Source organism: Ictidomys tridecemlineatus, chromosome 1, assembly GCF_052094955.1.
Source record: "Ictidomys tridecemlineatus isolate mIctTri1 chromosome 1, mIctTri1.hap1, whole genome shotgun sequence".
Taxonomy (NCBI): domain Eukaryota; kingdom Metazoa; phylum Chordata; class Mammalia; order Rodentia; family Sciuridae; genus Ictidomys; species Ictidomys tridecemlineatus.
Genome location: NC_135477.1, coordinates 262,767,677 through 262,790,662, shown reverse-complemented (window position 1 = coordinate 262,790,662; position 22,986 = coordinate 262,767,677). Strand labels below are relative to the sequence as shown.

General features: G+C 45.0%; 1 protein-coding gene across 1 annotated transcript in view; it reads left to right on the top strand.

Annotated features, from left to right (window-relative positions):
* The window catches only part of Sdha (succinate dehydrogenase complex flavoprotein subunit A), a 24,241-nt gene extending 1,255 nt beyond the window's left edge, over window positions 1-22,986 (top strand). Inside the window, exons 2-15 of the mRNA XM_078018756.1 lie at window positions 4,306-4,392; window positions 5,463-5,624; window positions 8,692-8,835; window positions 9,059-9,223; window positions 10,321-10,469; window positions 12,060-12,184; window positions 13,940-14,108; window positions 15,203-15,398; window positions 16,058-16,229; window positions 17,356-17,474; window positions 19,301-19,412; window positions 19,606-19,736; window positions 21,135-21,248; window positions 22,319-22,986. Of these exons, the coding sequence (XP_077874882.1) occupies window positions 4,306-4,392; window positions 5,463-5,624; window positions 8,692-8,835; window positions 9,059-9,223; window positions 10,321-10,469; window positions 12,060-12,184; window positions 13,940-14,108; window positions 15,203-15,398; window positions 16,058-16,229; window positions 17,356-17,474; window positions 19,301-19,412; window positions 19,606-19,736; window positions 21,135-21,248; window positions 22,319-22,405 (1,932 nt within the window). The 3' untranslated portion in view covers window positions 22,406-22,986. The remainder of the gene's footprint in view (window positions 1-4,305; window positions 4,393-5,462; window positions 5,625-8,691; window positions 8,836-9,058; window positions 9,224-10,320; window positions 10,470-12,059; window positions 12,185-13,939; window positions 14,109-15,202; window positions 15,399-16,057; window positions 16,230-17,355; window positions 17,475-19,300; window positions 19,413-19,605; window positions 19,737-21,134; window positions 21,249-22,318) is intronic.

Genomic DNA, 22,986 nt, shown 5'->3' with positions numbered 1-22,986 from the left:
GTTCAATTAAGTATGAGAAGGATTAGTTGACAGCCACTCCTTTAAAAACCAGAAGGCATTATAAACGCTTTAATAGGTGCTGTGGTTGGTGCCTACAGAGCAGACCAAGCCATTCCCATCTTGGCCCTTAAGACGCTGCAGGAAGTAGAGTCCTGGTCAGTGGTGCTTTTTCAGAAAATGACAGGTTGATATTCTGTGATTGTAGCAGAGTGGTTTGTCCTTACTCAAGAAGGTACCCAGTGGTCCTTCTGTTGTGGAAGACCCCAATTGTTGTCTTTTATCCACACTAGAATAGAGGAATTCTAGCTTTGAACTTCTACCTGAAAGTGGGAATAAGGTTTTGAGCACTGAAATAAATTTAGTTGATAACCCTTTATTTTCCTAGTGGCTGATTGGAAGTGGTCTTTTTCAAACCTCAGTTGAATTAACTGTTTGCATTTTTATCTGCATTTTCCATCTAGAATCTAAACTGCTGTCCTGTGATTTGTTTTTTTAAGAAGTCTTTTTATCTTTATGAGGATAGCTTTCCCTTGAGAAATTCTGTCCCCAAGCAGTATATTTATTGGCATGTAAGATTAGTTTTCTTTTCCCTGAAGAATTGGAGTTTATAAAGAAATAGTCAAACTAGCAGGGAAAAAAAGTTATGATAGTCATCTGAGAAATGGCTTAGGAAAGTAGATGTTTGGGGTTACTCTTTATTGAGAACTGCCTTCAAGTTATCAGTTTGCCAGACTTAGCTCACCTTTGATTTCTTTTCCTGGCCCCAGTGCATTGACATGACTTGAAGCCGTTTGATCCAGAGGAAGAGTAAAACCAAAGACTTTACATAGTTGTTAACCATTCCCTTCTGATGAAGTTTTTTAAATCCTTCAAAATGAATATACAAAATGTTGTTTTAGGATAATTCAATTCCTTTTCTTAGATAAATTGTTCCAAATATGTTTTGGTGATGTATTTGAAATTACATTAGTTATGCTATTACAGTAATAACGGGTTTTTTTCTTTTGATTATCATAGCAGTGGCATTTAGTCTGTATTCTGCATAATTTTTTTAAGAGAGAGAGATTTTTTTAAATATTTATTTTTCAGTTTTTGGCGGACACAACATCTTTTATTTTATGTGGTGCTGAGGATCAAACCCAGTGCTCTGCGCATGCCAGGCGAGTGCATTACCGCTTGAGCCACGTCCCCACCCCCTGCGTAATTTTTTTTTCTGGTTCATTTGAAAATCTTTGACTTGGGTTTACATATAATCAGGATTTTAATCTTAGAGTCAGAGCTGTTTCCCAATATTCTCTGGATAGTGGGGAAGTATAGGATCTGAGCTGGAGTCCCCCGAGTTTTCAATTTCTCCCTGGAGTTAAGGAGGGTTCTATGAAGTAGCCCTTTGAACTAGCCAGGGTTGTAGCTCGCCACCCATGCTTTGTATCCATTTGAGCTGTATTTTAAGCATCTCTATTTGAAAAACAAATATTAAAATTTTTAATGAAAATAATTGCACATAGTTGTTAAAAAAATCAGTGAATATAGAAAGCCTTGTATGGGGAAAAGAAAACCTTGCTTTTGCCAGCAGTGGGGATAATTTTGAGGTGTTTCATTGCCCCCTGCAGGTTTTCCATTGTAGACACTGGCTTTCTGCCTTGTAGAGGATTTAGTTCACCTAAATCACCCTACTTCCCCATATCAACCATTTTTAGGTTCTTATTGACTTTTTTTTTTTAATATTTTTTAGTTGTAGGTGGACACAATATCTTTATTTTTACTTATTTATTCTTATGTGGCGCTGAAGATTGAACCCAGGGCCTCAAATGTGCAAGACAAGCACTCTACCACTAAGCTACAACCTCAGCCTTTATTGACTTTTCTTGTAGTTGCATAGATTGTGTTTTGTTTCTTGGTCATGATTTTGTAGGTATGCTTTATCAGGTGAGGGCCTCCTTTGCTTATTGAGGATAATGTTCTCACGTTTTCCTCCTTTTTTCTTTATTACCTAATTCAGTCATCTAAACTTCTAAGCTATTGAACAAAGTCTTATGTGCCTTTCAGTTGTACTGCAGGTAGATTTTCTCATTCTTTTTCATGTTTCCCTGTTAGAAAATGTTTCTTCTTCTCAAAATAATAATAATAATAATAATGTCACAAAATTTTTGTTTTGTGTGTTTCTTTTCATTTTTACTTTTTGCCATACTACGGGTTGAACTCAAGACCTCATGAATATTAGGCAAGTGTTCTATCACAGAGCTAGATCCACTACCTTTTTTAATTTTTATTTTGTGTCTCTCTGCCTTGCCCAGGCAGGCCTTGAACTGAGACCTCTTGCCTCAGCCTCCTAAGTAGCTGGTATTATAGGTCTGTACCCCAGGCCTGGGCAAAATAAGCTTTATCTAAAGACAGAAATTTGGTTAAATTGAAATTAGTCTCCAAATTAAAAAATACACCCTACTGTCTGGTTGGGAAGATAGCTCAGTGGAAGAGGAGCACAAACCTGAGTTTGACTTCAACACTGCAAAAAATAAAAACATCCCCTGCAAAGTCTAACTTCAGAATAAAGATTGGTGTCATTTTTCACAGGGAGAGAGTGATAATTGTCAATTCTGTTACGTACTCTAGTAACCGCCACTTTTCTGGGAGTGGGTAGGGGATGTACCAGGGGTTGAACTCAGGAGCACTTCACCACTGAATCACATGCCTAGTCCTATTTTGTATTTTATTAGAGGCAGGATCTCACTGAGTTGCTTAGCATCTTGCTTAATTGCCAAGGCTGGCTTTGAATACATGATCTTCCTGCCTCCGCCTCCCAAGCCTCTGGGATTACAGGCCTGTGCCACCACGCCTGGCCTGTAACTGCCACTTTTTAAGCTAGCTGAGTGTGTTAAACATGAACATCTTAAAGAAATTTATAGCAACCTCACCATTTCCATTTTGAGTTGGTACTATAAAATGTACTGCTCTTACTACAACTGTACCCTATGTTAATGTATGTCATAGAGAAACTATGCTTAGGCAGAAGAATTTTGTTTTTTCCTTAAATTCATTTTCTGAAAAAAATGGAAAACCTAAATTGGCTTGTCAGTATGTTTTTGAAATAGACTTGTGATTGTAGAGTTGAACACTTTAAAAATTTAAAAATTCTTTAAAATCCAAGAAACTACCTTGCAATTGAGACTGTTAAATAAATCCAAGTATTTATGCCAACTGTCATTTAAGCTTAGCAGTAGAGGAAGCTTGGCATAGGAGTCCAGCTCTGCCTTTGCTTGAGAAGGACAGACCAGCTGCCTTCCAGCCCAGCTGAGTGCCTTTACCTTGCGAATTCAATTCCTGTGATCCCCTCTTGTTTGTCTTACAGAATCTGCCCCCACCCCCCACAAAATAATGGTCTTTTCTAAGTAACAAAGTACAGGAAGACATCTCTCTTTTCTCCTCCTCTAATTGCTGGGTATACTTCCTAAAACTATTCTTTAGGATTTTCTAACTCTCTTTTATTTTGGTCTTCTAAAGCGCAGCCTCAGAATGGAGAACATATGCCACAGCAGCTGACCCAGTCTTTCCACATGGAAAGTGTCTCTTACACTGGGCCACAGTGTCACTGATACAGATATTTTTGAGTAAATTTGTATAGAATGGGACATTTAAGCTGAGACAAGACAAGTTGTGGAGGTTAACCAGTTAATAGCTGGGACAGCCCTGTAGAGGGGCAGCACCAGAGGCCTGGTGGACAAGAGAGGGTGTGGCTAAAGGCTAGCTTAGTGGAGTCCTCCTGTGTGGGGTGGAGGGATGCCACCACTCATTCCTCTGAACCAAACTGCTTTTACTAAGTGTTATACAACAGCCTGTTCCAGAAAAAGAATCTCCCTGTCCACTGTCCAGTGCCTTTTCCAAGAGTACAAGGCTTCGAGTGCTAAGATAGAGCAGTAAAAATGCTTCTTTACTTGCAAAACTACTATGCAGTGAGGCAGCATTCTCCATTTTCGACCTAAGTACTGTCAATTAGGACACCACAGAGAAGGTGAACCTTTTTCATTTTATTTCTGATCCATTGAGTTTCCTACTGGGAACAGAAAAAGCAACTTAATTCAGAAGGCTTTCACTGGAATATCACCTTAGGTGAAGGGAGACGAAGCCCTGGAGGGGCCGAGTCCTTGCCAACTGATCTGTCTGACCTTGGAGGTTAAGTCAAGGGCCCCAGGTGAGCTTTCTAGAACAAGAACAGGGGTACATAGAAAGGTTCATGATTTAGAAGGAAATTTTAGTTTCAGTTCCCTTAGTGTCTGTGGTCCTTAAGACACTAACAGTATACTTTTGCAGTGGCCAGCAACGCTCCCGACGTGGGCCCGTGGTGTTCACTTCACTGTTGATGGAAGGAAGAGGGCGTCTGCTAAAGTTTCAGAATCGGTGAGTCTGTGGCTTTCTGCTGCATTAAACAGCTTTGTTGGCCTAGAGGGATCATAGCCTAGACCAGTTCATTTCAGTGCATTCACATATTGCACATATTTAAAGAAATTCTCTTGGATATTCAGTCCATGCTCAAATTATTTTTAGTATAATAATAGTTGTACAAATATTTACAGATATTGACAGTTTTGCTTGTAAAGTTCTTAATGTGTCTATAGATTAGATACAAATGAATAGCATTTGCAGTGGTGAAAGATGGATTCTCTACTCACAGTAGGGCTGTGTAGCCACATGAGTGTAGTCTTTTTTTTTAATATTTATTTTTTAGGTGTAGATGGACACAACACAGTGCCTTTTATTTTTATGTGATGCTGAGAATCTAACCCAGGTCCCGCCCGTGCTAGTCAAGCGCTCTACTGCTGAGCCACAATCCCTGCCCTGAGTATGGGGTCTTTTGAGTTTAGTGTTCCTGTTCTGCTCTTTGTGAGAATGCTGAAGTTTGCTTACGGCTTCTTACCTCAAGCTCATAGTGGTCGCTGCATATCCTGGCACCTTCTCATAGGAGCTGACTTGGGTCCATGCCAGGTCAAGTGCAGTGTGCATACCTAGAATAAAACAGCACTGCAGAGTTCTAAGTGGGGACGTGAGCATGACAAGAGTGGACGAGTAAGAATGATATATGCAGAGCTGGAACTCACTGTTGTTGCTTTCCTCTGCCTCTGTACTCCCCAGTTGACACGTTGGGGTCTTAGTGGTTTTAAGCCTCCTTAGAAACGGATTTTTTTAAAAATTGTATCTCTAAGTGTGTAATATTTCAGCTAATGTTGTGTTTCCTGGTCCGTGGGATAGAACCTCTGCTATTCATTAAGTTGTTGATCCCCCTTCCATGAGGCTGCCCCACTGGGCATGTGTGCTTGGCCCTAGGATAAGGTTGGGGACCTCTATGTGTCATTGCTCTTTCCTTTTGATTACTCCCTTCATTTTCTTTAGGCTAATTAATCTGCTATCACCATATTCTGAATATTAGGCATAGTTGAATGTGTGATTGACAGCTGAATTTTCTTTTCTAGATTTCTACTCAGTACCCAGTGGTGGATCATGAATTTGATGCAGTGGTGGTAGGTGCTGGCGGGGCAGGCTTGCGAGCCGCATTTGGCCTTTCTGAGGCAGGGTTTAATACCGCATGCCTTACGAAGCTCTTTCCTACCCGGTCACACACTGTCGCAGCACAGGTAAGAGAAAGTTTTCTCTCAGTGCTCTTGGTGCAACAGTGAGGCTCTCTACCTCAGCAACCTCCTGCCTTCTCCGCGAGCTCCTTCTTGTTTGCTAGCTCCCACTGGCTTGCCAAAGCCAATGTCTCGGCTTGGCACCAGAATCACGAGGCACTCACAGCTTTGTAGGTTCAAACAGCAATTCTTTATTCCAGCTCTCACACCACCTCCACACAGGTCCAGGGGCAAAACGCGTTCTGCCGTCTACCCGCACAATCCATCTACTCCACGAGGCTATCTCCAAATCCCATTTTAATCTCACGAGAACTCAACGGGAACAAGCAGCAGGAACACCCTAATCCCAGCAATAATCTTCAACCGCCAACTTCCCTAAAACCCATTATCTTAAACTGGCAACGCCTTAAACTCAAGGAGCCGGTTACTTCCTCAAACCTGATCAGCTCTAAACCCAGATCCGCCTTGGTCCTTGAGCAAGGTCACCTTAATAAAGCATGCATGCAATGTTCCATCAAATGTCCTCTAAGCAGCATGGGGTACGCTTGGCAAGGAAATTTCGATGCGTCATTCCTACTTGGTAATGGCCCTCAGCACTGGCTCACTCTCACTACTGGGCCTCTTCCCTGGGACCTGTGTGGCTTCTCACATGCAAGTCTTTTCTGTCGTGCCCAGTCCTGCTTTTGCCCCTGTGGTTCAGTTGCCTTTGCAGCCTTCACATGTTTGAAATGTGTTAGTCAATTTGTGTCACTATGAAGAAGGTGTGAGGAAATACCTGAGGTAATCAAATTAAAAGGAGAAAAGGTTTATTTTGGTTCATGGTTTTAGAGGTTTCAATCCATGGTCACTTGATCTGGTTGCTTTGGGCCTGTGGTGGCACAGAGTGTCATGGCCAGAGTGTGTTGCTGAGGAGGCTGCTCATGAGTTTCATCAGGAACTGAAAAAAGAAGAGCCACATTCCAGTGTCCCCTTCAAGGACATGCCCCCTGTGACCTCACTCCTCCCACTAGACCTATCTCTTCAAGATAGCGCCATGGGCTGGGACCAAGCCTTCAACACATGGGTCTTTGGGGGATATTCCAGGTGCAGACCATAGCACCTGATCAGGGTGTATGGTGGTGCTTGTAGACGTGGCGTGGGCATGCAGGGTAGAGGGACAATGGCCTTCGAAGTTCTCAGTGTAGGGAAGAAGGTAAAAGTAAGGTAAGAAAACAGTGCTTTTATGATTTTGTGCCGCAGTCTGGCTGCAGCAAAATAACCGGGGGGTGAAGAACAACTTGTGTACATTGATACAGCAGGAGTGGGAGCCGTTTATTGTAGGACAGGAGGGGTATATATACATTCCACACAGCTTATCTAATTAACATAAACTAGATACAGCAGTCAACCAATAAGGAATCTCCACACTTAATGGCTCGCTGGCATTACTTCACAAACCACTCCCTCTGGCAAAATGCCAGGCGCCATCCTGACTTGTTTACAGACCCTAACAATTTTGTTCTCTGATTCTAGGATCACTGTAGATAATATCCAGATTGTTCACAGTTCACCAAAGTCAGTGTTTGAAACACGCTTCTGTTAAGAGACAATGGATGGTTGGTTCCAGGAGCCAGGAAAGGCCTCTCTGATCACAAGGACAGGCAGTGTTCAGGTCACATGGTGTTAAAGTCCCATGGCAGTAGTAGCACAGTCAGCAAAGGGTATCTCAACTTGAGGACCGGTGCTCAGGAGGCCTGCCCCGGGGGCTGGGATCCTAGGGAGGCCAGGGACTCTAGTCAGAACTGGGAGCTCAGGGTCAGCCTCTGGTGATGGCAGGTTGTGGCTAGCATTGGGATTGCATACACTGTTAGGTTTTTCTGTTGTTTCAGACCAGCTTTTTGTGTTCTGCTATGACTGTAGAGCTTTTTTTTGTCAGGATCTCCTTGGGTTTGTAGTTGGAGGGTTAAAGAAAGAAGGAAAGTCACTGGATAACTTGTCCTCTTGCTGCAAAGTTCTCAGCTCTGTGCTGGTGACATCAGAACTGGAAAGAACCTTATAAGTGAGGAAATTGAGGCACAGCAGTAAAGGCAGGAAGGGATTCTGCTTGACTGAAAAGTTGTGATAGAACAACAATTGGAGAAAGATTAGAAATGTGAATTAGTTTGTGTTCTGTTGCTGTAACGAAAATCCATGGCTGGGTACCATATAAAGAAGTTGGATATTTTAGCTCAGTGTTGGAGGCTGAAATCCTGAGATCAGGCAGTCTCATGCATTTTCCTCTGGGAAGGGCTCCTTTGGTTACAGCATGTCCTAGTGGATAGCTTTGTGGTGAGAGCATGTGAGAAGGAGAGGTCACATACAGAGCCAGGGAGCCAGGGAGCCAGAGCAGGAAGTAACCAGTGTTGCTCTGTTATAGCAGTCCCCTGCAAGACTGACCAGTTCCCATAAAACAGACTTCAGTTCCTCCAAGGGCATGCCAAGAGGGCCTGAGCGCCTCCTAAAGGGCCCACCATCTCTTAACATCCTCACACTGAGGACCACACCTCCAACACAGCCTTGTGGACACACACAGATCACATCAGTGTTCCTTTACTTGTGGGGGGAAAAAACGGTTATCTAAAGAGGAGAAATTGAAATTGAGTTGGGGAATAAGAGGTTGAGGTTAACATTTATCTCTGTATTGTTGTATCTGGTAACTCTGAGGGATGTGACAAAGTGATGTCCATAAATAGCCATAGGAAGTGGGGTGCAGGGCTGGGTGGCTCTGAGTTTAGAGTTGTATACGTAGTGTTTTCAGCATACAGCTAGAGTGCCATTGTCATGAAATCACTGGTGGGTTTCTGGAGTGCTTTGTGTCAGCTCATTAAGAGGCAGGCAAGTTTATATGCATCTTTTCCCAGCAGCCCTTGCATGTTGCTGCTTCTCCTTTGCAGAGAAGGATGAAATTGCTTATCTAGTCAGCTGAAGCTGTGACTTGGGACCATCCTGCCTTGCTCCCCCTCAGCCCTCGTAGAGACTAACTGCACAAGGAAGAGAGGCCTGAAGATGCCCTTGGGCTCCATCAATAGTGTGTAAGGAATGCATGTTTTTCCAGGGGGGAATCAATGCTGCGCTGGGGAACATGGAGGAGGACAATTGGAGGTGGCATTTCTACGACACTGTGAAGGGCTCTGACTGGCTGGGGGACCAGGATGCCATCCATTACATGACGGAGCAGGCCCCTGCCTCCGTGGTCGAGGTAAGGGAGTGTGATCAGCCAGGGGAGGGGGAGGGGGAGGAGACACGCTGGCAGAGGCTTTTCACTGCAGCCCTGGAGCTGAGTCACCAAGGTAGCTTCTGTAGCATTAGTGTTTTCACAGAGTACCTCAGTGTGGGGTTTGCAGAGTCGTGTTAAGGTTGTAGTCCAAATTCCCAGAGTAACTTCCTCCTTTAAGGTTCCTGTTTGTTTTTGCGTTTTATAGCTAGAGAATTACGGCATGCCATTTAGCAGAACAGAAGATGGAAGGATTTATCAGCGTGCATTTGGTGGACAGAGTCTCAAGTTTGGGAAAGGTGGGCAGGCCCATCGGTGCTGCTGCGTAGCTGATCGGACCGGCCACTCACTCCTGCACACCTTATATGGAAGGGTGAGGCCGCCTGGGTGTACAAGAGATGGGATGCAGGAGAGAGGGAATGACTAAAGGATGGTGGAACCAGCTCATGGGTTAAGAACAATAGGATAACTCTTTAAGAGCTGTGTAGTAATTGTTGACCTGAAAGTACTGAAAAGGTGCTGCAAAAGCTGTCATTTTGACAATTGTATTTCCTACATGTATTTCGGAAAATTGAATGTCCACTTCAATGTGAAAGTTGAACTTATGGCCATCACAATCCAAGTATAAAAATAGACCTGTCATTTTAAGATTGTTCTACTGCCTTCAAGTTCCTGAATTGATTGGTTTGTTTTAATACTTAACTATAAAACTGCTTGAAGACTTATGAGACAGTAGTCATTGGATGGTCAGGGCCTGCTGTGACACAGCTAAATCATCAGTATTCTGAACTATTTTCAGATAGGTGGGTCAGGTGATAAATTTCCAGGTCTTCTCTGAGGCTTACTATGATGACAGATGCATAACAGGACTTATCTGTACTACAGTTCTCTCTTGGGAGTTGGCTCAGGCTCCTGAGAGCCTCTTGGACTTGCTGTGAGGACTATCAGGTCCAGCCCTTGCAATGCTGCCCAGTGGGGACCTCTCTGTGGGTGGAATTGGACATGTCTATACTGTGCAGCTGGGCAACGCCAGCCCACATACCACTGCAAGTGGGGCTGTGAGACCGGGAACTCAAGGTTTTGTTGTGGACCTTGTGGTACGTGGGTCATACTCTGGCACCATGCGGCCTCCAGAGAGCCTGGAATGCCACCTGAGGTCATGCCAAAACAAGAGGTGTTACAGAAACGTGAGCATGTGCTCCATGGTGCAGGTCACCAGGGGTTTGCTTTCTCCTGTTAATGTGTGATGCTTTCTTATGTTCTTACATAAGTGCCATAAGCTTTGATAATGAGAACTGCAGCCTGTTATCTATTTCAAACCCCAGGGTCATCTTGGCATTATGGAGTCCATTCATTAGAGCCAAATCAAGCCCTCTAACCTTTCACATGCTTAACCATTTGCATTTTAAACACATTGGCTTAACACTTAACTTGAATGTAGTTTAGAATGTGGGGTCCTGTGTCCCACAGTCTTTGCGCTACGACACCAGCTACTTTGTGGAGTACTTTGCCCTGGACCTCCTGATGGAGAGCGGGGAGTGCCGTGGAGTCATCGCACTATGCATAGAGGATGGATCCATACATCGCATTCGTGCGAAGAACACTGTCATTGCCACTGGGTAGGAACCTCATTTTTGTATTTCCATTTCATCTCTCTAGAAAAGTTGAGTTTCATAGTTTCTTTAATAAAATGTGGGCATTCTAGAGTAGTGCTTTGGATACAGTGTACCATTATGTGGCAATGGCCATTCCCAGGCTTGGTCCGTGCCTGGTAGAGGTAGCAGGAGATCTGTGCTGCCCTTGGTCATAGCAGAGGCTGTCCTCAGGGTGCAGTGGAACCTTAATGATCACTGTCCCTCCTACTCTAAGGTGAGGGAACTGAGGACTTGTGAGAGTCACGTGACATTTCCTGGTGTAACCTTTCTGCTTTAATGGTGACTATACTGATTGGTTCATAGAATAGAAAATTGCTGTTTGTGCACATGATGAAAATAATTAAATTTTAGTTTCTGTACCATCTTGTTTACCATTTTAAAAATTAAGAAGTTCCTCCACAGCAAAGGAAACAATTAGCAAAATGAAAAGACAGTTTGTGGATTAGGAGAGAATATCCACAAACCATTTTGTCTGGTAAAGGGATGATATCCAAAGTGTATAATCAATGCATCAACTAAATAGCTACCCCCAAAACATCCAATAAACAATGGGCAGGACCCAAATGGACATTTACCAAAGAAGACAAAGTGACCAACAGGTTTGTAAAAGGGTGGTCAGCATCATTAATCATCAGGGTCCGCAAGGCAATATTGTCTTATACCTGCTAGAGTGGCTGAGGTTAGAAAGACATGAGGTGACAAGGATGTAGAGAAAAGGGACCTTGGCAGACTGCTGGCAGGAGTAGAAATTGGTATTGTGGAGTTCCCGAGAAAACCAAGGCAGGAACCTGCTGTGTGATCCTGCAGCCCCACTGTGCTGAGGAAGGAAGCCAACACATGACTGAGGTCCCTTCACACACATGGTTCACATAGCCCAGGACAGAGGGAGCCCAGGCGTCCTTTGCTGATAAAGGAGATGCTGTGTAAATAGGCCATGGATCATTATTTAACCAAAAGAAAGACGTAAATCCTGTCATCGGCCACAGTGTGTTTGAACCTGGAGCATGTTGTGCTAATTAAAACAGCCCAGTGCATGATTTCACTTACACATGGAATCCAGAAATGTCAGACTCTAGGTGGTGATTGCCAGGGTGGGGGGAGTCACAAGGGGAATGCTCTCTGAGACTGAGCACACAGCCTGTGGGCCTGAAGCTGGCCAGGAGAGTTAATCTCCGTGTCCATGTCCCCAAGAGAGGATCTTTAGGTGAGGTGACACGTGTGTTGATTATCTCCCTGGCAGCAATCCCTTCAGTGAGTGCACTTATCAGAACATCCTGTTTTGAATCATATATCAGTGAAGCCAGGAGACAAAAATATAATAAGAAAAATCCTTAATGTTTACAATTTTTTTTTTTTTATCATGAGTATCTCTTCTCTGTGCCCTTGTCCTGCATCCCAGGTGGCACCAGTCAGTGGCAGGGCCTCCCCTCAGGGTGGTATGTGCACTTCTTGAAGATAGTGCCCTTGAGGCTGCTCTGTCTGTTGTGTGGTCCCAGGGGACTGGAGGTCCTGCCTGGGCTGTTGTGCATAGTCATCATGCTCTTTCATTTCCAGGGGTTACGGGCGGACCTACTTCAGCTGCACGTCTGCCCACACGAGCACTGGGGATGGTACGGCCATGATCACCAGGGCTGGTCTTCCCTGCCAGGATTTGGAGTTTGTGCAGTTCCACCCCACAGGTAGGATGGGTGCCTCGCTGGCCTGGGTGGGCTTCTGTCTTGTAAGCATGTGGTGCGTCCTCGGTGCTCTCCAGGCTTTACTTACTAACACACTTGATTGTGATTCTTGGGTTCCCAGGGCAGTTCAGGTCTCCATCTTTTATATATATATATATATATATTTATATATAATTATTTGTTTTTCAGTTTTAGGTGGACACAATATCTTTATTTCATTTTTATGTGGTGCTGAGGATTGAACCCAGTGACTCATACATGCTAGGCGAGCACTCTACCATTCAGCTACAACCTCAGCCCCTTGGGTCTCCATCTTTGCACTCCCAGCAGAGCCCAAGCCCTGCCTCGGTGGTGTTTGCCCCAGTAGCAAACAGGGATTGCTCAATTTCTCCCACCCAGGGGGCAGGTTTCTCATGTACTGCTGTGTCCAGAACTTGAGTCAATATTTCCTGAGTGGAAGTTTGAGAGCCAGGGAAAGTATGTGACCAGAGAAGTGGCTGGGGTAGATCATGGGAAAACATGGGCCCCTATGGCTGTAGGATATGAAGTTAGGACTCAGCTTTGACAGATGGCACTCTGTTGCTGGGGTTAGGGTGTGGACAAGGAGGAAACTAGTTGTGGGGGAGGTTAGTTTTTCCTGGGCCAGCAGATGGCTGGAGATGCTAATAACGTGGGTCGGAGACTTGAGTTCAGGGGAAAACCCAGAGTCAAGGCTGAGAGAGGAGCCTGTTGCTTGAGGCAGTGTACCCACCACTCCTGGGTTGCTCCCCTGGCCTCTGCAGTGGTGAAAAGCCAGGGCTTTTTCCCTTTCCTGCCAGTACATCCCTTCTGAAGCCTGCCAGGGATGGAAACTAAGAAATGTAGATGTTGGTTTTTGTTACTTTTGTTGTCCAGTGAAATGCCACCAAGCTTCAGGGTCCCACTCGTGTGCTATACCTGGGGCTCCATTTCTTTTCCTTCACAACTCTAAGAAATAAACCACCCAAAAAATGGCACCAGGAAAAACAAAAGCAAAAGAAATGCAAGAATTTGTATTCTTATTTTTAAAGCATGTAGTCCTTTTGGTGTGCTCAAGAAAATTTTAACTTCAAATTACATTCGTTTGTTCATTTGGTCTCTCCTGTTAAAATTCAAGGCTTGGCATTTCTCATTTTCATTACACTGAGGGACAGGGCCAGAGGCCAGGAACAAACAGTCTGCACCATGCTGCCCAGGTTTGGACTTAGGTTCTGCCCTTGCCAGCCATGTGGCCTGAGCCAGGTAGTCAGCTCTCACTTGCTGTATCTGAGGATGGGGTGAAGCGAGTAAATATGTGTACAACAGCTGCCACCGTCCACAGTCATGAGAGTTGCTGTCATTGTTGCCATTTGAATTATTTAGATAGGAATTTTCCATGTTAGGTGCTCTTAAGGTAGTCACTGTCATGGTGTAAAATTATTTTCAAAAGTTGGAACAGTAAGGTTTTGAACAATCAATAAAAAAAAAAAAGAATACAAATAAAATTTACCTGATTCCAGTAAAAAAAAAAAAAGTTGAAACAGTCAAGGTGGTGATCATGCAAGGGTTTTAATCATTGGCAGCCCATCCTTCCTAGACTTGTACTTTCAGCTCTGCCTCTGCTTCCTACTCCCCTTCAGCATTTCCTTTTTTCTCTTTGCCCTTTCCTCTGCCAACAAAGTGTCTTGAAAAAATTGGCATTTGAGATGTGTGTTTGATGGTTGTCAGCTTACAGGTGTTTAATGACTTGCGTTTTTGCAGGCATATATGGCGCTGGCTGTCTCATTACTGAAGGATGCCGGGGAGAGGGAGGCATCCTCATTAACAGTCAGGGCGAGAGGTTCATGGAGAGGTACGCCCCTGTCGCGAAGGACCTGGCATCCAGGGACGTGGTGTCTCGGTCCATGACTCTGGAGATCCGTGAAGGAAGGTCTGTATGATTCACCCAGGGATGTGTGAACCCACCATGCAGGTGGGCACACACTCATGTTCTTCCCTTCTGCTTGGTGGCAGTTGGTCACCTGGGCTGTGGTGCTGTGAGTTCTGCACCCCTCACCTGCACATGCCCACAAGGATAAAGCTACCTATTGTTATTTGACTGTTCTCTGCTGGTTTGTGTTATTTCCTAAATACCTGCATTTTGAGTTTTAGCCAGTTCATTGTAAGGCTTTCTCACCTTGGTGTCTGCATAAGGGTGAGTGTGTGACAGACACTCTGTATGGGGAAAGACATGCACAGCCTGAGATTGGCACACAAGCCTGAGGTGTGTTCAGGCCTACCAGTGTTTCAGCAGCCTTCAGGGTGTGTGTTCTCTTGTCTTCCAGTGAAACAGCTTTAGGCTCCCCATGCCTGGCCCTGTTCTCTGATATGGGACACTTATTCCATGTCTGCTGGCATGACCTGTGTAGGTTTTACAGGTTTATATAAAAATGGCCAGCAGAGTTTTGGAGTAATGTGAGTTAGGTGAGGGCAGGGTTTTTGTTCTGTCCTCAGCTGTATCCCAGCACCAGAATAGTACCTGGGACGCAGCTCATGCTCAATAATATTGGTAAAGAATGACCACAGCAAAGGGGAGGTTTTCTAGAGTATCAAAAAGCATTGAGCCAACTGGATGGCTCATACCTTCAATTCCAGCAGTGCAGGAATCTGAGACAGGAGGATCACAAGTCAAGGCCAGCCTCATCAACTTAGCAAAGCCCTAAGCAACTTAGTAAGATCCTATCTCAAAAAGCAAAAGGGGCTGGCTGGGGTTGTGGCTCAATGGTAGAGCACTCGCCTAGCACGTATGAGGCCCTGGGTTCGATCCTTAGTACCACATAAACATAAATAAAATAAAGGTGTCGTATTCAGCTGCACCTAAAAAAAATAAATATTTAAGAACAACAACATTAAAAAAAAAAAAAAAAAGAGCTGAGGATGTAATGCAGTAGTAAAGTGTTCCTGGGTTCAACCTAGTCCTTCCCCCAAAATGTGTTGAGACTCACATGCTATTCATCCCTCATGTTGAGATACTCTATGTTGCAGAGGCTGTGGCCCCGAGAAGGACCACGTCTACCTGCAGTTGCACCATCTGCCCCCTGAGCAGCTGGCCATGCGCTTGCCTGGCATTTCAGAGACAGCCATGATCTTCGCCGGTGTGGATGTCACCAAGGAGCCAATTCCTGTACTCCCTACTGTGCATTACAACATGGGTGGGATTCCCACCAACTACAAGGGACAGGTAACAACAGGGCCCATCCCACTACTGTCTCCTTTTTTAACATTTTTTAATGTTTGGTGGTTTGTACTTAAAATCACCTTTGCTGCAGGGTAGGGGAGTTCTGTTCTAGGCTTGCATTTACTTAGTAATAATAGCTCCTTGCCAGTGGAGCTGATAGATAAAATACCAGATATAGTTTTCTATTTTGTAACTGCTTTCCTGTGCAGTATTATGTTGTTTTTACAATGACTATGAGTCAGTGGTTTTTATGATTACATCAGAGTGGTGCGTAGTGCATAGGAGTTCGCCACTCGCTTGGTTCCTGGTTGGAGCAGGGGCAGGGAGTGGAAGGGTCTGAAGGCTTCCTCCTGCTGTGGTTCCACCTGCCAAGGAACATAGTTGGAGCTGAGACTTCATGGTGGTCCATTCAGGTGAGAAGTGGGGCTCAAGGAGTGGCTCCTGGAAGGGAAGGCACAGGTGCCAATGTGGGGTTCTCTGACCCCCATCACGGAGAGTGTTTGGAGGCAAATGGGATTTGGGGATGCAGTCAAAGGATTCCCTAGGAGACAGATACCATCCTTACTTCCCTTTCTTGATCTCAAACACAGATAGCTGCTCAGTTAGAGGGGGGACTTAGGGTTTAAGGCATCTTATTGTCTCACCCACAATCTTTCTTACAGGTGCTGAAACATGTGAATGGCCAGGATCAGATTGTGCCCGGCCTGTATGCCTGTGGGGAGGCTGCCTGCGCCTCAGTGCACGGTGCCAACCGGCTTGGGGCAAACTCCCTCTTGGACCTGGTGGTCTTTGGCCGGGCCTGTGCCCTGAGCATCGCACAGTCTTGTAGGCCTGGTATGTGTTCTCTTCAGCCAGAAGTCGTAATTTATTGCTGGAAAGGAATTCTAGTTTGAGGAAGCAGGAGGCCAGACAATGTGGTAGTGATGTCAAAATGTCAACACTGGTGGGTGGGTTGGGAATCTCAGTAGTTAACATAAGGGTTTCTTGGTTCCTTTTTTTTTTTGGCAGTCATATTCTGCTTAGAAAAGTCACTGCTAGAAAATTGTTATCTTGAGGAGAACTTTATTGCACATTATTTGCCTAGTATAAATTGTTTACTTGCAATGAAATTTTGAATAGTAGGTATCAATGAATATATAACTTCTGAGTACTTATGGAAAAATGGTCCCACCCTGAAAACTAAACAGAACTGACCCCTATTAACAAAGGCACAATGCGAGCAAACTTTGGGTTGTGGCCCCTCCCTTTTGAGAGTAGGTTTCAGTTATTGGCTCTTCTTACACTGGAGAAAAAAAGGTGCCACGTGCTGGGGTGCAAGTCTGTTCCAGACACCAAGAACAGGAGGTCACTGCGCCTCCAACCTCATGGAGGCTGTCTTGCCCCTTTGCTCAGGACGTCCCATAGGACCCTGGCCCTTTGCCCTGTTACCTTGTCCTGATGCTGACTGTGGAACATTAGTTCTGTGGTTCTTAGACAGTAGGGTTGAAGCAACACTCTGGAAACAGCACAGTCTCCACCTACTGATAAAACAGCTGGAGAGGGGCGCATGGCCAGAGGGCAGGGAGCATCTTCACAAGCTCCCTGAATCAGGCACAGCTTAGGCCACCTGCAAATGATGCTTTGTACTTGTGCAGCTTCTCTATCCTCAGAGGGAGTGTCCTCCCTCTGTGGCTCTGCCCTTTGAGCTGAGGATCAATAAAAAAGGGCTGGGATGTAGCTCAGTAGTAAAGTGCCCCTGAGTTCAGTCCCAGTACTAAAAAATGAAATAAAGTAAATAAAATGGGCTCAAGGTCAGTAGGTGGTTTCTTGGGTCAGGATGGGCCAGGACAGTTGGTTCATTTACTGCCGTGGTTTCCAAACTCTTTGAATGCCTTTGAGACAAACTTGAGTGTCTTCAAATTCCATCTGGTTTTCAATATTTTTGGAAAGTTGAATTCCAGTGTTTTGATATTGTTTTTAGGAGATAAAGTTCCTCCAATCAAACCAAATGCTGGGGAAGAATCTGTCTCAAATCTAGACAGGTTGAGATTTGCTGACGGGAGCATAAGAACCTCGGAGCTGCGCCTTAGCATGCAGAAGGTAGGATAGATTCCTGCGCCCTGCATAGTGTGAGGCCCACGGCAGGACATATAGCCCTTGCCATATCAGGGAAGTGTGTTCAGGTGGATAGGAGCCTCACTTAGACAAGAGTGCGCTCTTTTACACAGGCCATAACTCAGCACTCCAGGGCAGACACAGTGGCGCTGGGGGCTTGGCCTTCTCTGGTACTCTGTGCTTTAGCTTGGCCTCCATCTGTAGACCTGCCCTGGCTGTCAGGTGTGTCACAGCCAAAGGAGGGAGTATAGCAAGCCCTGTTGGAGGCCAACACAGCCCCAATGCTTGTATCTCTTTGCCCAGAAATTAATCAGGTCAACTCACCTAGTTTCCAGCTGCTCTAGAGATGTTGTCAAACTGAGCCTATTGAATCTAGCCAAAACCAGGAAGTGGGAGAAGGGCATCGGGTAGAGGCTGACCTCTGTAGGTTCACCTGGGTGGACACTGTCCCCAGGGAGGTGGGACAGGATGGTGGGTAGCACAGGCCACAGGGCCTAGAGAGTACCTAGTGAAAGGTTCAGTCTGAGAACCTCAATTTTAATTTTAATATGAGTGGCTAAAAGTAGTTAATGGCTTTGTAATGGATTATAGGCTTAGATGGATAAAAATACTAAAGAAAACAGGAAGCAGATTCTTCTATTATAGGGATTCTTGCTCCATGAATGAGAGCTCTTTCTACTGGAAATACTTGCAGTAATTGATGCATGTAAGTTTTCTGAAGAGAGGCCCTTTCCTTGGGTCCTGTCTGAAAGGGGTCCAGTGACAGACACAGACAACACCAAGAGAATGTTACCATTCTTCTTAGGACTGTTTTCAGTCTTAAGGAGAGAAGGTTGGCAGGAGGAAGGCCAGGTGGCCAGGTTATGCTCTGCAGGGCCTGGCAGTTGCAGTGTTAGGGTGTAAGCCAGCTCAACCTACGTTGGGTGTGGAAGCTGCACGCCTGTGAGGCAGGTGCTTTGACATGGAGACACTAGAGGCACCCACCAAGCAAGGCTCAGCCAGGCTACTGTTCTGTGCCAGGCACCATCAGATGCCAGACTTAGCCCTGAGCAAACAGACCAAGGTAGAATATGTATTTCCAAGGTGAAGTAATTTTCTTGCCAACTGTAGCTGTCACAGAAAAGATTGAAAGAATTGAGGTATATATTAGAAAGGAATTAACAAAATAATAATCATTCACAGATAAGATTATCTAAAAATTCCAAGAGAATAAACTTAAAAACAAATAAGAATGATATAAAAATATAGTAACTGGGCAAAAAATTCATTTAAAAACTTGGTTTAAATTCCAGGATTTTGGAGTGGTGGGGGGTCTTATGAGAAACCATTAAGTGATGGTGTGCATTACAACTTTATGATTATGTATTAATCTAAAGACAATTACTAACTGGGCAAAAGATTCACTTAAAAACTTGGTTTAAAGGACGGAGAGATAGGAGGTTGCAGGACTGAGGTCAGCCCAGGCAGTTTATCAGGACCTTGTATCAAATTAAAATAAAATGGCATAGCCGCATACATCAGTAATCCCAACAACTTGGGAGGCTGAGGCAGGAGGATCAAGTTGGAGGTCAGCCTGGGAAACTTAGCCAGACCCTATCTCAAAAAATAACAGGGACTGGGATGTAGCTCAGTGGTACAGCACCGCTGACTTCAATTTCCCAGTACCAACAATAATGATGATGATAAAGTAAAAAGGGCTGAGGGTGTAGCTCAGTGGTAGAGCACCCTAGGGTTCCATCTCCAGTACCATAAAACAAAAAGTTTACAACCAGAGCCACCACGCCTGGCTTACAAAGGGTATCTTGTTATAGTCCATGCAGAGTCATGCTGCAGTGTTCCGTGTGGGAAGCGTGTTGCAGGAAGGCTGTGAGAAGATCAGCCAGCTTTACGGAGACCTGAAGCACTTGAAGACATTTGACAGGGGTAAGCCCTGGGTGCACAGCTAGGATCTTGCCTTTTGTGGAGCCTGGTGGTGTCTGTCCTGTTTATTACTGACTCTGCCTTTCCTGTGGCTGAGGGTCAGACCAGTAACTCTGCCATGAGCCCACAGTGAGAATCCAGAGCATCTACGTGGTGGGGTCCTGTCTACTTCTAATGGATCCTTGTATGTCTCCAGGAGTGGTCTGGAACACGGATCTGGTGGAGACGCTAGAGCTGCAGAACCTGATGCTGTGCGCTCTGCAGACCATCTATGGGGCAGAGGCACGGAAGGAGTCACGTGGTGCTCATGCCAGGGAAGATTACAAGGTGTGATTTTGGGATGCACTTCAAGCCTGGTGTCCTGCCCCCTGTTGTCATTCTGGCCCCCACCAGTCACATGCCCTTCCCCTCTGCATTTCACTCCATTTTCCCAAAAGTCAGTCCAGGAAGATGAGTTTAACCCTGGTAATTATTGTCACCTTTGTTCTCACTGCCTTCAGAAACACAGGATCTTTCTTGCTTTGAATCAGCATCTGTTGCTGCCGGTGGCAGTGTGTTGGAGCAGAATGAGCCTGTTTCTTACTTGGGTGGCAGCCACAGGGGCAGCCAGGTCCATGGATGTAGTGCCTGAGGCTTGGGAAAGGAATCACAGATCTGGTTCTGGTACCGTGTTTTGACAGTGGATTGATGTCTGTGTGGAGCATGCATGTTAGATGCTCTGATGATGGCATCTAACATGCATGCTCCACATCAGGGGCTTAGGTGCAGGTGCAGGATAAAAGACACTAGCCCCAGGGTTCCATGAGTAAGATGTAGGCTTTCATTCAGGAGAGTGCAGGTGACATGGATGAACAAAAAAAATTGGCCAAGCAAAAGTTGCCATGTACTGTGATGCTTCACTGATTTATCCTGCACTGATCAGGTGGATGCAGGAAGAGATGGGCCAGTCTGACCCCTATGTGCCCTAAGGGATGGAAGCTTCTCCAGAGCATGCTTTAGGACTGAGGTGAACAAGCCTTCAGGTGCGAGGCTCAACCTCCCCACTGGGAAAGTTCATCCCTGGGAACATCTGCAGAGCCCAGGGACTGCTGCGGCCACTGGCCCAGGGTCACCTTTTGCCCACATGTGTCCTCAGCAGCATCAGCCAACTCTATTAGAACACAGGGATTTTTTCACTAGCATTCTGCTACTCTTTGAGAGCTTTTGAAATTTTTAACACAATTGTTAAAATATTTTAAAAAGGTTGAAAGAACTGGGTGTGGTGGCATGCCTGTAATCCCAGTGGCTTGGGAGGCTTAAACAGGAGGATCGTGAGTTCAAAGCCAGCCTTAGCAATGGCGAGGCGCTAAGCAACTCAGCAAAACCCTGTCTCTAAATAAAGAGATCTGGGGATGTGGCTCAGTGGTTGAGTGCCCCTGAGCTCAATCCCTGGTACCACACACCAAAGAAAAGGTGGAAAGAAAAGTTGGAGTTTCCCAGGGTATAGCGCAAAAAGCGAAAGTATTTGATAAACTTTAAGGTGCATAAATGAGATTTAATTCTCAACATTCACCTATGAAGTCATAGAAGATGTAGAAATGGACACTGGACTCATGCTGACCCTTGGCAGGCCCCAAATTGTCAGTGGTGCCCCCACCTGACTGGTCTCTTCACATCATTGTAATGTTCTCCGGGTTTTCTGATGAAGGGCTGTGAGTGGTGAGTAATATATACTTCTGGCATCAGGTGCGGATTGATGAATATGATTACTCCAAGCCCATTGAGGGGCAGCAGAAGAAGCCATTCGGGGAGCATTGGAGGAAGCACACTCTTTCATACGTGGACGTCAAGACTGGAAAGGTATGTGGGCTACATCTGCTCAGGGATGTCCTTGGTGGTAACCAGCTGAAAGAGGCCACTGTTGGCATATCTGAGGCACCACTGTAAGGACACTGAATAAGGCTTCTCCCTGTGCTGGCTCAGGGAGACTTGATACAAGGTCAGCTCCCTCGTGTGGGCCAGGGCAAGGGCCCTGGGCAGGGAAGAGATGGTGACTCTGCAGAGATGGGGACTCAGCCACTACCAGAAACTCCTTTGGAGCTCAGGGGGTCAGGAGAGACTCCTCCCATTCTGTTCCATGGCCCAGCCTATCTGCAAGCAGCTGCAGAGGAGCCTGGGAGATGTGGTAGCATCCTTTGCATCCCCCATCCCCCTACAGCATGCAGAGAGGCAGCAGGTCAGGAGACCCCGGCTGAGGTCTTGTTCTACTGATGCATACCTGCCCTTTCGACACCTCCCTGGGTTTTAGGGTTTAGAAATAGGCCAGTGCATTGACACATGCCAACAATCCCAGCCACTCAGGAGACTGAGGAATGAGGAAGGAGGATTTGAATTCTAGGCCAGCCTTAGCAATTCAATGAGGCCCTGACTCAAAAATAAAACTAGGGATGTGACTAAATGGTAAAGGCTCTGGGTTTGATCCCTAGTACAAACAAACAAAAAAAGATTTGGAAATAATTAAGTAATTTTTATCTTTAAGCTTCTCATTGCTTCTAAGAGTTTTATAATCATTTATCTGGGCCTCCAGAAATTAAGGTGAACTCTGTTGTTACTTATATAGAAACCTAATGTGTCTTTAATTCAGAAGTTGGCCATCTTTCAGCATAAGCCCATTTTTAATAATGTTGGATTATTTTTTCATTATAAAATACTCATTTTAGAAAGTCTAGAAATTATAAAAAGAATGAAACATTTACATCCATCAGAGATAATCCATTATTTTGAAATACTTTCCAAGTGTTATGTGAGGGTGTATATACTTTTCCTTGGGTACATATTTATGTATATAAAGGCTCATTTTCAAGTAGAAAAAACAGAGGGGATGGCTATCTATGGATCTTGCTCTACCTGCCCTGACCTTTCTCTTCAAGGTCACTCTGGAGTACAGACCTGTCATCGACAAGACTTTGAATGAGGCTGACTGCGCCACTGTTCCCCCTGCCATTCGCTCCTACTGACTGAACCTAGGGTCGCAGAGGTGGCTTCTGTCGCCATGTGTCACAGCTTGCGCAGCTGCTCCTATTGAACCTGTCTCGGTAGATGGTAGAGTCTGTGCTCGTGAACAAGCAATACGCTTCGCAGATGTCATCAGTCCCCTGGCTAGCAGCTTGTAAGGACTCAGCATGAGGGACAGCTCTGCCTGTCTTTATCCCTTGCTTTATCATCCTGGGCACAATCAAAACAAAATGAGCAACCCTTCTTTATATTTCCAAACCCATTTAAAACCTGTACTGTTTCACTGTAGGCATATATAATTTAGCAAATGTAATTATCTTATTATTCTGTCACATCAAAATCCAGAAATTCTGTTGTGTATTTTTAAGTAAAGAAGAATTTTCATTCCTGACAGCAAAGAAAGAGAACTTCTCCTTGTTCTTGTCCAGTAGTTCAGGAGGTGAACTTCTGAAGAACTGGAGCGACTAAACCCTGAATGAGACTGATGGAGTAAATGGGTTTCCTTTTAAGTCTGTTCTCTTTAAAGGTACAACTCATTTTAAATATGAATCCATTATTTATAAAATTCTTTCCTAAAAAGTTA